We start from the raw sequence: 12,674 nt of genomic DNA on the forward strand, positions 1-12,674 counted from the left end.
ATCTTGTCTCTGGACTGGCGTGACCATAAATCGGTACTGTATATACATCGCTGATACTTTCTTCATCAAGGACGGCCTTGACACATTTCTCCAAGAATCCCGTCTCTACAATGGGCATCTTCTCATCCAGCAGACCGCCCCCCGAAATCATCCCGGGTGATCGCAGAATCCCGCTCTCGTTCTGGGACGACCAAGATTATGCACGTGGAATGAGCCTGGACATCACACTCACATTTAACGACGTGCTTGACCCTGAAAAACTACGAGACGCTCTTGATACTCTACTGAAAAAGAAAGGATGGGAGAAATTCGGCGCAAGACTAAGAAAGAATGTAAGATAGTCTAACCTCCACGCAAGCTGCAATTTTCACGGCGAACAGCAATATCTAACTATCAAGCAAAAGGGCAAAGAACTAGAATATCATATTCCAGAACAATTTACTGAGAAGCGCCCTGCCTTCTTATTTAGCACAGACAAGCATGATATGACTCTATCCGAGCATCCCGAAATGAGGGCGTTAGCTTTCGGCAAGCTTGAAAAACCAACCCTACTGGGTCCTTTTGATCCTCTGCGACCCTATCTGCGTGGTGCTAGAACGCCGGAGCGTCTGGATGACTGGATATTCTCTGACGCCCCTCAATTAGCGGTCCACGTAGTTGTGCTCAAAGATGTGACATTTGTGACAATAACATTCATACATTTGCTCATGGACGCCATGGGCTTTACGGCTCTCCTCAAAGGCTGGACAGCAATTTTACGCGGTCGAGAAGATCAGGTTCCTCCAATCATGGATGCTGGCGAGGATCCTCTAGCAACTATTCATCGGATGACCGCTTCATCCAAGTACGTACTTGCGGATCGCATGCTGAAAGGCTGGGCTTTTATTGTGTTTGTGATTCAGTACATTTTTGAACTGGTCTGGTGGCGTAAAGACGAAGAGCGACTCATCTATGTGCCGGGTGAATACTTGAAGGATTTACGGGATACCGCACTCGGCGAATTGAGCGCCGACCCCTCGCAGGCAGCAAAACCCGCATTTATCAGTGAAAGTGACGTTCTGCTCTCATGGTGGACTCGTATCTTTATCAAGGCACTCAATCCATCGCCTTCTAAACCAATCACTATCTTGAATGTATTTGACATTCGTGGCGTGCTTGCAGAAATGGGCCTTCTTCCTTCGGCGGACACGGCATTGATTGCCAACGTTACTTGGCCTACTGTTATTCTAACCACTGCTGGAGAAATTGTTAGCAAGCCTATAAGCTTTTTGGCTTCGCGGATTCGACATGCAATTGACACACACCGTACCGTGGAACAGGTGCAAGCTATAGCCGCCACGCAGAGGGAGGCCAAAGAAAAGACTGGCCAGCCGGCTGTGTATGGTGATATAGGAGCTTTCCTTTTTGCCTGTTCAAATTGGCACAGAGGAAAACTATTCCAAATGGACTTTTCTTCGGCAGTAGTAATAGAAAATCCCTCTCAATCGGCGCGAGCGAATCTGACAGGCAGACCTTTGCTTATTTTTGTTACTGGGAAATTTGTTGGATTCTCTCCTCGCAATTCGCTTGCTGTTATGGGTAAAGATGCCGCTGGAAATTGGTGGATGAAGAACGTCTTGAGAACTAGTCTCTGGAGCGCCGTTGAAGAACAGTTATAATGTGACGTGCACCTCAATCCGTCGAGGAATAATATGTGCCTATCAAACACTCACCGAAACGATTTGCTGTGAGCTTATATAGCAGGCGCTAGGAAAATTGAGTGGCGTTGATTTTTTCTAGGCTCATGTATGTAGATGGTCTATGTTATTGTATGTCGATATTTCATCCAATGTGCAGCAACAACCACGTGACTGCCCTGCCTGCTTCAGCCTCGTCCTCAACACCGAGTCACACACCTCTCGTTCCACCTCGTCCAAACAAGATGCCAACGAAATTGTGCAACCTCATAGCTCCTTGCTTCGGGCGGCACTAATCTGCGCGAGTGTCATATGTTCGATCTTTAGCTTTATGCATCTTACCCTCATATATTTTCTGTTGTTCCAGCTGTTAGTTTCCCTTTCTTTATAAGCATCATCAACTATATCATGAGATATGGCAGTCCACATTTTCGACGCGGAAGACTCCGATGGTGATTCTTGGATGGAGGTCGTAGAAGGATCGCCTGGGCCTTCGATGCAGAATTCTAAGGCATCTTTATTGCATGACAGAGATGACAAGGTCGACTTTACCCACAGAACTGCATCATGGGTTGCAGATGATAGCTGGGTGAGTGAAATTGAGGAAGAGTATGAAGACGTAAACTGGAACTATGACGCTGGTAAGCTCCGGAAGCAACGCAATATAAATCCTGTCCACGGGTATCTGAAAGTTTGCTTTAACAGGAAGGGGTTCCGAAAGTACCAGCACTAACGCGGAGGCACTCACACTGTACGACTCTGCCAAGGATAAAACTCAACTCCTTGATCCTCATCACCTCTCAAACTCAGCACATTCGCATTTCGACCAAGAACTTCACCTGGATCGCCCTGAAATAGGCGACGTCAAACGCCACTTCAACGAAGTACAAACCCTTGCTACATCCCAGCCCCGGAAAGGATTATACTACAGACTATGGCTCTGTTGGATGTATCGCATGGAATGGGCAAAGATCGAGCACATGGTTCAAAATGCACCCAACTACATTATTCAAGTTGTCAACTACTGGTTTGGTCTTCGGAACCACCCATTTTGGACGGCCAGTGACAAGTGTCCGTATCAGTGGTATGCGATGTACGGAGCATGTCTCGATATCTGGGAATTGTGGGATCAACAGAATACAGATGTTGGCGAGGACAGCGACAGGACCATGATCCAAGAATATTTCAGGAACTCGGCCATTGATAGGACACACCGAGATTGCGGCCCACCATCCGTATCTCAAATTGCAACTCGGTATCCCACATTTCACGGGCGATTTGTCGTGAGAGATAGTATACGGCCTGATTCGTCAATCACTCTGCAACCACATGATCATATATTTACCACGCCCTGTCAGATTGGCGATGACATGGCATTGATGCTACGCACTTATAAGTCCTTCTGCCGTCCAGACCAGACTATGCAAGTTGCTATTCCATTCCAGACTTGGATTCATTGGATTCATCAAGTGAACCTCCAGCCGTCAGCAAAGCACTGGGCTGGCCATGACCTATGGCCTTCTGACAGCCCTTCTACCGCGACTTTGAGTCCACATTTGCCGTTTCAGGTAGTTGCTTCGGAAAGCGTTGGCGATGTTGCATATGAGTATGTGAAGGATATTGGACTTCCTTACAAGGCAGCTGCTTATTATCAGTCTGTTTCATATATTTGAGATCTTCGAAAGGTGGAATTCTTCATGAGTAACGAAGCCTATATGGTTTGTCCTCATAGTGATTGCATAATCAACGACCCTTTGTCCTTCAATAGTAGCTGCGACTCTTCTTTCATGATTCTCTACTGTGATTGGTGCCCGGCCGACATCCATCTTCGGCCCCACTGATGGGCCGAGGAAGCTCTGCATCTCAGCCAATCACATACTGTATAACGAGTCAGTCAGCTTCAGGTGGACCCAGGCACCGATCGATGACCTCAACCAACTCCATTCATCAACGTGCAATCTACAACATCCTACAACATCCTCCAACATCCTCCAGCATCCTACAACACAACTATTGTGTCTTGAATCGATCCTACTTCATTTAATCTCTACGCAGATGGTCAGAACGCTATCAAGTACACTATACTCAAACCCACGCCGCAGTGTGACGTTCACCAAAATCGCATAATGAGAGGGCTACCCTCCGAGTATGTCGAATAGCCACTGATTAGCTGAATTTGTCATGAAACTGATATTGTGTTTTCGGTGATAGGAACGTTTCGGCCTTTCGAGCCAGCTCGTATATAGAAACCACTTATATCGACGAGAAGTACGAGACCACCGAAAACTCCCTTGACACAAGTCACAGACCCCGACGGGCTGGTAATCGCACATCTGCGTCCAGGCTCCTTGCGGTAGCTAGGTGGACTATTATGACGGCAAGTGTTGTAATGCTCGCTACATATCACTTTTATCCAAGTGCGTTTGCTCCAAATATGAAAGCTCATGATGTCTGACGTCCACAGTCCCAGATTCTCCGAGTGCCGATACTACTTCTGGTCCCGATCTATGCCTCGAGCCCGAATGCGTTCACGCTGCTTCCGAGATTCTCTATAACCTTGACCCTCATTATAAAGATATTGACCCGTGCGTCGACTTTGACCAGTATGTCTGTGGAGGATGGAGGGACCGTCACGATATGAGACCAGACCAGGGCTCCGTCTTTGCTGGAACCTTGATGGCAGAGAACGCTCAAATGAGACTACGCCATATACTTGAAGCACCCGAGGCCCCTGAAGAGTCAACACTCTCCTCTGCAGACAAAGACAACTTCAAGAAGTTAAAGTCCGCTTACGATGCGTGTATCAACGTCGATGCTCTCAAGAAGCGTGGATCGGAGCCCTTGGAAGAGATTCTAAAAAACATTGAAACCATCTACTCTTCGCATGGCAAACACTCAGAGAATAATCTGACCGATGCACTCTTGTATTTGATGCAGACTGATGTCTCAGCTCTTACTGATTTCTCTATATCTGTAATGCCCTCTACAGTTACTTTTGAGACATTTTCATCTAACGATAGAGCCTAGCCCGACGACCGTGATCCCGATAATGTTGTCATATTCGTGACGCCACCACGAAGTATCGGTCTTCCATCGCGAGAATATTACAACGATACCAAAGTTGTGGACGACTATAGATCTCTTGCGTCGAAAATGTTTGGCAACTTCAACTTGCATCACGGCAAAAGCTCTGAAGTGGAAACTCCTTTCCAACTGGCGAAGAACGTTGTCCTGTTCGAAAAGAGATTGGCCGACGCGACACCAGACACTCAGACACAGGAGGACGTCACACAGTATTATAACCCGAAGTCTTTGGAGGAAGCCGGCTCGCTTGTTCCTGAAATATCGTTCAATCATATACTCACGGAGCTCTCACCGAAGGACGTCAAGACCGACCGACTAATTATTGGCTCCCCGTCTTATTTGAAAGAGGTCTCGAAAATTATCAAGGACACTCCCAGAGAAATTATCCTAGCGTTCTTCAAGTTCAAGGCCATTCAGAGATTCTACAGTGATATAGAGGACCCCAAAGTTACGCCACTACGAGAGTTCAATAATCGTCTTGCTGGAAAAGACCCTCAAGCCACCCAAGATAGATGGCGAAAGTGCATCAACGATCTTGATTCTGGGGTTGGTTGGATCCTAAGTCGATTCTACGTTCTCGATGCCTTCCCAGAGGAATCGAAAGAGCTAGGTGATCAAATAATTTCCGACATCAAGGAACAATTTGTTTATGTGCTTGATGGGACAAAATGGATGTCTGCAGATGTTCGGCAGCTGGGTAAACAAAAGGTTGCCAACATCATCCAGAAGATTGGTTATCCAACACGAAGTCCCGACTTGATGGATGCGGAGGAGGTCAAGAAATACTATAGTAGCTTGGACATTTCCAGTGACAGGTTTTTTGAGAACTCGATTGGAATGGCCAACTTCGAGTTCAAGAGGATGTGGTCTCAGCTGGGGCGCCCCACAAATCGTGACGAATGGGGGATGACCGCACCAACTGTCAACGCTTACTATAACCCTCCTGGAAACGAGATCGTATTCCCCGCTGGAATTATGCAGCCTCCTACCTTCTATGGACCGAGGGCACCCCTGTATTTGGCTTATGGGGCCTTTGGTGCTGTCAGTGGACATGAGCTCTCGCATGGTATGTGGTATCATTGAAATGATCTCTCGTTGACGGTATAACTGACATCGCAAGTAGCCTTCGATAGCACAGGAAGACATTATGATCAGATTGGCAACTATACTAATTGGTGGGATGACAAGACTATTGAGGCATTCGAAGAACGCGCGCAATGCTTCGTTGATCAGTACTCGAATTTTACCGTTCCCGGCCCAGATCCAGATTCAGAGCCCCTGCATGTTAATGGACGCTTGACCTTGGGTGAGAACATTGCCGATGCAGGAGGCCTGTCAGCTTCGTTCCGCGCCTGGAAGAAACGCGACTCTTCACACTCGGACAAGGCACTGCCCGGATTGGAGAAGTTCACCAAAGAGCAGCTTTTCTTCATCTCATACTCGAACTGGTGGTGCAGCAAAACCACAAAGGAAGCGGCAGTGCAAGGTATCTACACTGACCCGCATGCCCCGAAGCCTGCTCGAATCTTGGTACGTCCGATTATCTGATCGCTCTGAAAAGGATGACACTAACATGTAGATAGGGCACAATGGCCAATTCGAGGGAATTCCAGGAAGCTTTCCAGTGTCCACACAAGGAGCCCGTATGCAAATTGTGGTAGAGTGTATACGTTGGAAGTGTTATATTGAGTTGGGAATTAATGTATAACTATGCAAATATCTAGTACTCGTGCTCCAATATCCAGAAGATTCAGTGCAATTTCAAAGCTGCAGATTATACCTGCAGGCATACATGTATGGATCTTTTTATAGTGCGTACGTAGCTCACTCAGTGCCACAGTGACACTTAGAGTATGACTGATTGAAGAGCTGGAAGCGCGATCATGGGGCCCCATATTCCCAGCCACCGGGATACGCCATCTGATTGGTTCGTAGCTAGGTGTAAACTTACTAGCCGTACCGTCACGCTTGTAAGAAACGGTTTCTAAACCAGGGCCAATCCACAACGGCAGTGCTATATTCACCATTGAGCGGGCAGAATAGCGTATAATTACCGTCACAGCAATACCCCGCCGAGGTTGTCATCGCGTACAGTGCATGTGTATCCCGTGACCTGATTTGACCTGTCACCTCGCACTGAAGCAGATTAACCCACTTGTTATGCTTCTTCTCATAGACACATCAACTCACCTGCAACCGACGTCCAATGACTTGCTGATATCTTCCTGCAGCACACATTCGGACGTGTTTATCCACCGTCACGGTATACGCAATCGGTCCCCCAAGAGTCAGCCGGCAAGATCGACTGTGCGCTCCGTGCGTTCGCGTCCGACAAATTGCGGCGTGTTTTGTGTCCCCATTCATTTGGTCCATCTCACGGTTGCTCTCGCCTTGCCGTCATAGGGGCCTTTTCCAAGCGAGTGGCTCGGTGGATACGCTTTTCAAATACTCATCCCTACCCGCGCTTCGCTACACTTCTATCCTCTTTGTGTCGCGACGAACCGACTACGAAGAACAGCCTCCAACACAGCTTCCTGACACCAAGATAGATAATCATAGCATTCAATGGGACCATGAACATCTAATCCGCCCGCCAGCATTGCGGTGTGCGGCAATGCCGAGTTACACGATCGAGTTATCAACCCGGCCAGCTCTGCAAGAGTAACCGGTCTGCTTGCCAACATCAGTCCGCCTTGGCTATCAACTGAACAAAGAGAGGCGCGTTCGCGCTTGCCTCACTTATTTGGCGGCACAATGACGACCTTTTACGACGAGTCCACCGATAAACCCGCCACTGTTACGGAGGACGAATTTTCACTACACAAGCCCATTTCGCGGGCATCTACGTTGGCTTTTTCAAACACGTCCTCTCGTCCTCTACGAGCTCAACCTAATGCTCTCCAACGTGCCCATACGGTAACACAGTCCGGCTCGACTAAACGGGCTGGTAGAGCAATGGCAGCGGACCAGGGACGAAGACCGCATCAGAGAGCTTCGTCGCTACTCCGAACGAAAGGCGGCGGGAACGAAAGCTTTCCGCAACGACTGTTGGCGCATGATATGGTCTCAGCTGGTCGAGTTGATAACACCTTCGCGGTCGCCAATGTCGGCAATAATGGGAAGCTTTACCTGAGGTATGGAAAATCTTATTTCTGCTTGCTATCGACATGACATGACATCATTTCAGCTCGATTCCAATTTGAGATTGTATCGCATAAATGCTTACTACAGGGTAATTACAATAGGCCTCTAGTCGAGTCAGGCTCCCGACGTCGCCATGGCAAATCCCTGCCGAAATTGAGTCTTCCCGCCCCGGTCAACGCAACCAAGCTATCCCCGCCCAGACCAACAGCCGGCCCCGACACTAGACACAGTATTTGGTCATCCTCTCAATTCTCCGAGCTCCGTCCCAAATTTGCCCGTGAAGAAATCGCGGAGGTCAATGGCGATGCCAGCGATACTGAGCCTCGACGTAGGAGAGCTCATTCCTTTTCAACAATCTCCGAGTACGGCCAATCTGAAGCGGGCGACGAGTTTCGAATAGTGATTGACCGTTTCGACACTCATGATTCGGTCAACGTTACCTCCATGCCTGCTCTAGAGGTGCCTATCCCTCATTATCGCCTTGGGACTATGCAGTTCAATGCGGAGGGGACACCAGTATTGCGAAGTTCGGTTTATACGCATACATCGGACAACACCAACCCGTCTGTATACTTGAAGGACAATACAGGCAACGGTGGCCAGAACCGCATACCATCTACCTACGATTCACCCGGTCTTTCTCATCCGGTAGGAACGCTTTCAGTCGCAATGTCGTTGTTTTCAGGTGTGGCTCCATCTGCCACCAAGGCGAGAAATTCGAATTCAACCTACAGATCCGGTATATATTCTGTACAGCATCCCATTGAACCTTCTGTCTTTGACCTGCTCGCCGAAAACATGGATGACCCAGCTTTGGTCAAGTACCTACCTGGCACTTCGGACATTAGCGCTGCTACACCTGCGCGCATAGTCGCGCAAATTTCATCCGAGGTTTTCATGGATTATGAACTCGTATCAGACTTCTTTTTAACTTTTCGGTCTTACCTATCGACTACAGATCTTTTAGGCTTGTTGCTGGCGCGACTGGAGTGGGCTATCAACAGACTACAACCTGATGGACGGATTATTCGAATCCGAACATTTGCGGCTTTACGACATTGGATTCTCAATTATTTCGTCGACGACTTCGTTAGCAACCGAGACTTACGGGTACAATTTTGCGATACAATCAACCATATGTACGATGATTTGAAAGCTCGAAGAAGTGCAGGCGTCAGTGACATCAAGATTTTGGTAGACTTAAAGCGCTGTTGGCATGGAAGATGTTTGATGCACTGGGATAGTCCGCTGTTTACCAGTCCCGACAACCCTGCTTTACCCGGGGAAGTTCTCGACAGTCAAGATAACTACGCAGCCAGTCTATGCGAGATCGCCAACACCATCAACGAAGCTGTTATGGAAAATCCTTTGACCAAGATTCAAACGCAACAATTCACCCAGTCAATAAATGCGTTGGAAAATGTACGAAACCTTGGTCATCCGGTAATGCATGCGAGGACGATATCATCGGGGACTACACGCAGTATGCCAGGTTCGTCGAGCGAGCAGAGCGTCCAAGCACTCTCATGCTCTTTCCCAGGCAAAAGTGCTTCAATACCGATCAGCGCAGTAGATGCACCTCACCCTGTTGTGGTTGCAATTCAGCCGTCACCTAATACCCCGACCGGTCCACGGTCACCGACGGCTTCAAGCACATTCAGATACCCCCAAACTCATGCTCACAAGCGTAGTGGGAGTTTTTCCGACTCAATCCGCGATGACCGTGCTCCCCTGTCTCGCGCATTAGCGGATAGGCAGGATCAAGAACAAGCTTTACTGCCGAGCTCTGACGGCGGTAATGGCAGTCTCATTCGTGGAAATCTGTTCCCGCCTATAGATGCGAAAGTTGCAGGACCTTCCCCCCCTTCACCTACTATATCGCAAGCTTCAGATGGACTACAGGAGCACCATGCACGCAGTGCTTCGGAAGGCAATATCAGACCCCTTGGAGCCAGCCCTGCACTAAGGACGGTCATTGGCTCCATACGTCGTGCGTTGCATACCAGGAATCTTGGTCAAAATTCTGCAGCACCTCCCGGTTACCCTTCGCTTCGTTCTCAAAGAGCCCAGACCGCTACACTTCCAGTCAATGTGGCCTTTAAAAACGACATTTACAGAGATCGCAGAATTCCACCAAAGCCTGAAGCACCTCTGAGAGTTGATTGTATATCTGAGCAAAGCGTGAGAGACTACCGCGAAGCCATTGGCCTCAAACCTCCTACGCCATCAATCTCAGAAGGATCGGATCGATTGGGAAGTCAACCAGGCCACCCAAGACCGCAAATGCTCAGCCCACAACGTCTTGCAAGCGAAGTAACTATGGGAAGCAAGTCCATCGTTATTGTTGATGACACCGGACTTGACATACCTGTAGTTTCAGGCGGGCTGGAATGGATGGGCCCAACCCAGACAAGCAACGCTAGTTCACCATCTTTGGTATCAAGACATGATCACCTACCTCCTGGCGATATCGATGTACCCTTTGCAGCATCGTCGGAGCTACTCAGACACGACAAAAGCCATCTGAAACCCCAGCCGCTTGATATATCCATGGAACGTTTTTCAAAAAGTCAGTCAATATCCAGTCGTCTCCGAAAGTACGCATCTTTTCACAGTGGCACTAGTCACTCTTTTGATGCCAATAGCGAAGCTGGAGATGTAGAATCTGGCAAGAAGCCAATGAGTCGTCTATTGAGGAGGCGACCTGGAGGCGACCTGCGTAAGATTCAGAATGTGCATGATCTTGCTGCTGATCAACGACCGCAGTCATTCGCAACAGATACCTCTTTGACAGAATCGTTCACATCTTCGGCGCGGCACTATCTCAGACGAAGTTTTTCGCGATCCTCTCAAGCGAGGGCCCAGTCAACGCCACCACGCTTCGACCTTATCAACACACATTCGTCTCAGAATCTTCGCCCCTCTTTTGAAGCAGCTATAGCTGAATTTTCGCGCATTCCTGATGATATTGATGGTGGAATTGAGTCGACATTACTGAAGCTAGAAGGAAAATGGCCTTCTCCGACACTCTCCGACAGTCAGGGAACCGCAGCTCAACCCTTTTACTATGGAGGAGACTCTTCCAATACTGCTATGACAGCAGCGAGCAATTCAGAAAGACTTCCGATGAGATCTGACGAGACAATATTTGCCGGCCAAAGCGGTTCGCAATCACAAGTTTATACCGAGTCCGTCGTGGAGTCAGAGTTTTCGGATAATTCTATCCCTCTTCTCGAGAGGGGACTGAGTGATGACTCTATGAAGAAGCCAATTCGTGATGTTCGTGCACACGTTACGCCTCGTCAGTCTATACAACACGCCCCGGTCAACGCAATCGTCGCCAGTATCGACTCTCCCCGTCCTTCCATTCAATTAATTGACGACAATGACCGAATCCGACAAATCACAAACGACATGGAGGAATATCTTGAAGTCGACCCGCATTCAGAGCAGTACGAAGATGTGGACAGTAGATCAGAGCTCTCATCTGAACTCTCTGTCGAGTTTATTGAAAAAGACGACGCTTTAGGGGCATCAAGCAGCATGGACTCTCTCGCAACCCAATCTCTGGAGATTCCTCATCCTCTTGCGCATCCTCCCTCACCACCAATGACCATTCCACAAGCAGCGCCAACTATTGCTCATCGCAAACCGGAAACTCCTGTGAATCCGCCGGCAACATTGACTCCAGGCCCATCACCTACCCGTATGGGTGACCAATATCGGGGACGGCATACCTCGGATGAGATTCCAAGCATTGAACCTAAGCTTGCTGGATTGCACATTGACATACCACATATGCCAAGTCATTTTCCTTTCGTACTTGCCTACAACTCCAGGTTACTTGCTCAACAATTTACACTCGTGGAAAAATCAGCTCTGGACGAAGTTGACTGGAAGGATCTTGTTGACATGAAGTGGAACAACACTTCGCCGTCAATCGTTAGCTGGGTCCATTTCCTCGCTGAGAAAGATCGTAAAGGGATTGATATTGTCGTAGGCCGGTTCAATCTCATGGTGAAATGGGTTCTTTCTGAGATTGTTCTTACACGGGATATGTCAGAGCGAGCCCGGACGATCTCAAAGTTCATCCACATCGCTGCGCACGCCAGACAAACATGCAACTACTCGACAATGTTACAAATTGCGATCGCTTTGTCTTCAGTCGACTGCACACGGTTACAAAGGACCTGGAATCTGGTGAGCTTGAGTGACCGACGACTTCTTGACAGCATGGAATCTCTGATACAACCGCTGCGCAATTTTCACGAGTTGAGAGTCGAAATGGAGACTGCGAATCTTCAAAATGGCTGTATTCCTTTTGTGGGTCTATACGTTCACGACCTGACCTACAATGCTCAGAAACCATCTCAAGTCGCAGGAACCCGTGACGGAGATGCACTCGTCAATTTTGAAAGATATCGAACCTCGGCTAGAATTGTCAAATGTCTCCTTCGTCTCATCGATGCCAGCAACAAGTACAACATTGAGCCTGTCCCGGGAGTCGTTGAAAAATGTCTGTGGATTGGTTCCTTGCCGGAGGACCAGATTCAGGCTTTCAGCAAAAGCTTGGAATAATTGGACCCTTCATCAATCTGTTGTGAACTCTCTATACCTTCAATCTCTCTTTGTCCTTTTGCGCATAGCAGAAATGACTGCATTTTTGCATCAACAGTGATTATTAGCGGCATCAGCATCAATGTCAACGACAGTAACATTATCCACGTGCACCAATTCTGTTTTCTTCCACGAATCCCCCTCCTTTGTCCA

The 12,674-nt window shown here is 48.3% G+C and overlaps 1 protein-coding gene across 1 annotated transcript; it reads left to right on the forward strand.

Moving 5' to 3' along the window:
- Positions 1–110: 110 nt before the first annotated feature.
- On the forward strand, positions 111–12,482 carry BHQ10_001267 (uncharacterized protein; the record flags this gene model as incomplete). The annotated part of the gene is made up of 12 exons (XM_040873284.1): positions 111–332; positions 381–1,378; positions 2,235–2,317; positions 2,382–2,760; positions 3,888–4,093; positions 4,141–4,649; positions 4,704–5,826; positions 5,884–6,290; positions 6,344–6,403; positions 6,992–7,086; positions 7,358–7,894; positions 8,006–12,482. 12 exons carry the CDS (start codon positions 111–113, stop codon positions 12,480–12,482), a joined length of 9,096 nt encoding a protein of 3,031 aa, XP_040729772.1.
- Between the last annotated feature and the right edge of the window lie 192 nt (positions 12,483–12,674).

Source organism: Talaromyces amestolkiae (assembly GCF_001896365.1).
Source record: "Talaromyces amestolkiae strain CIB chromosome Unknown scaffold1.1, whole genome shotgun sequence".
NCBI classification, from domain to species: Eukaryota; Fungi; Ascomycota; class Eurotiomycetes; order Eurotiales; family Trichocomaceae; genus Talaromyces; species Talaromyces amestolkiae.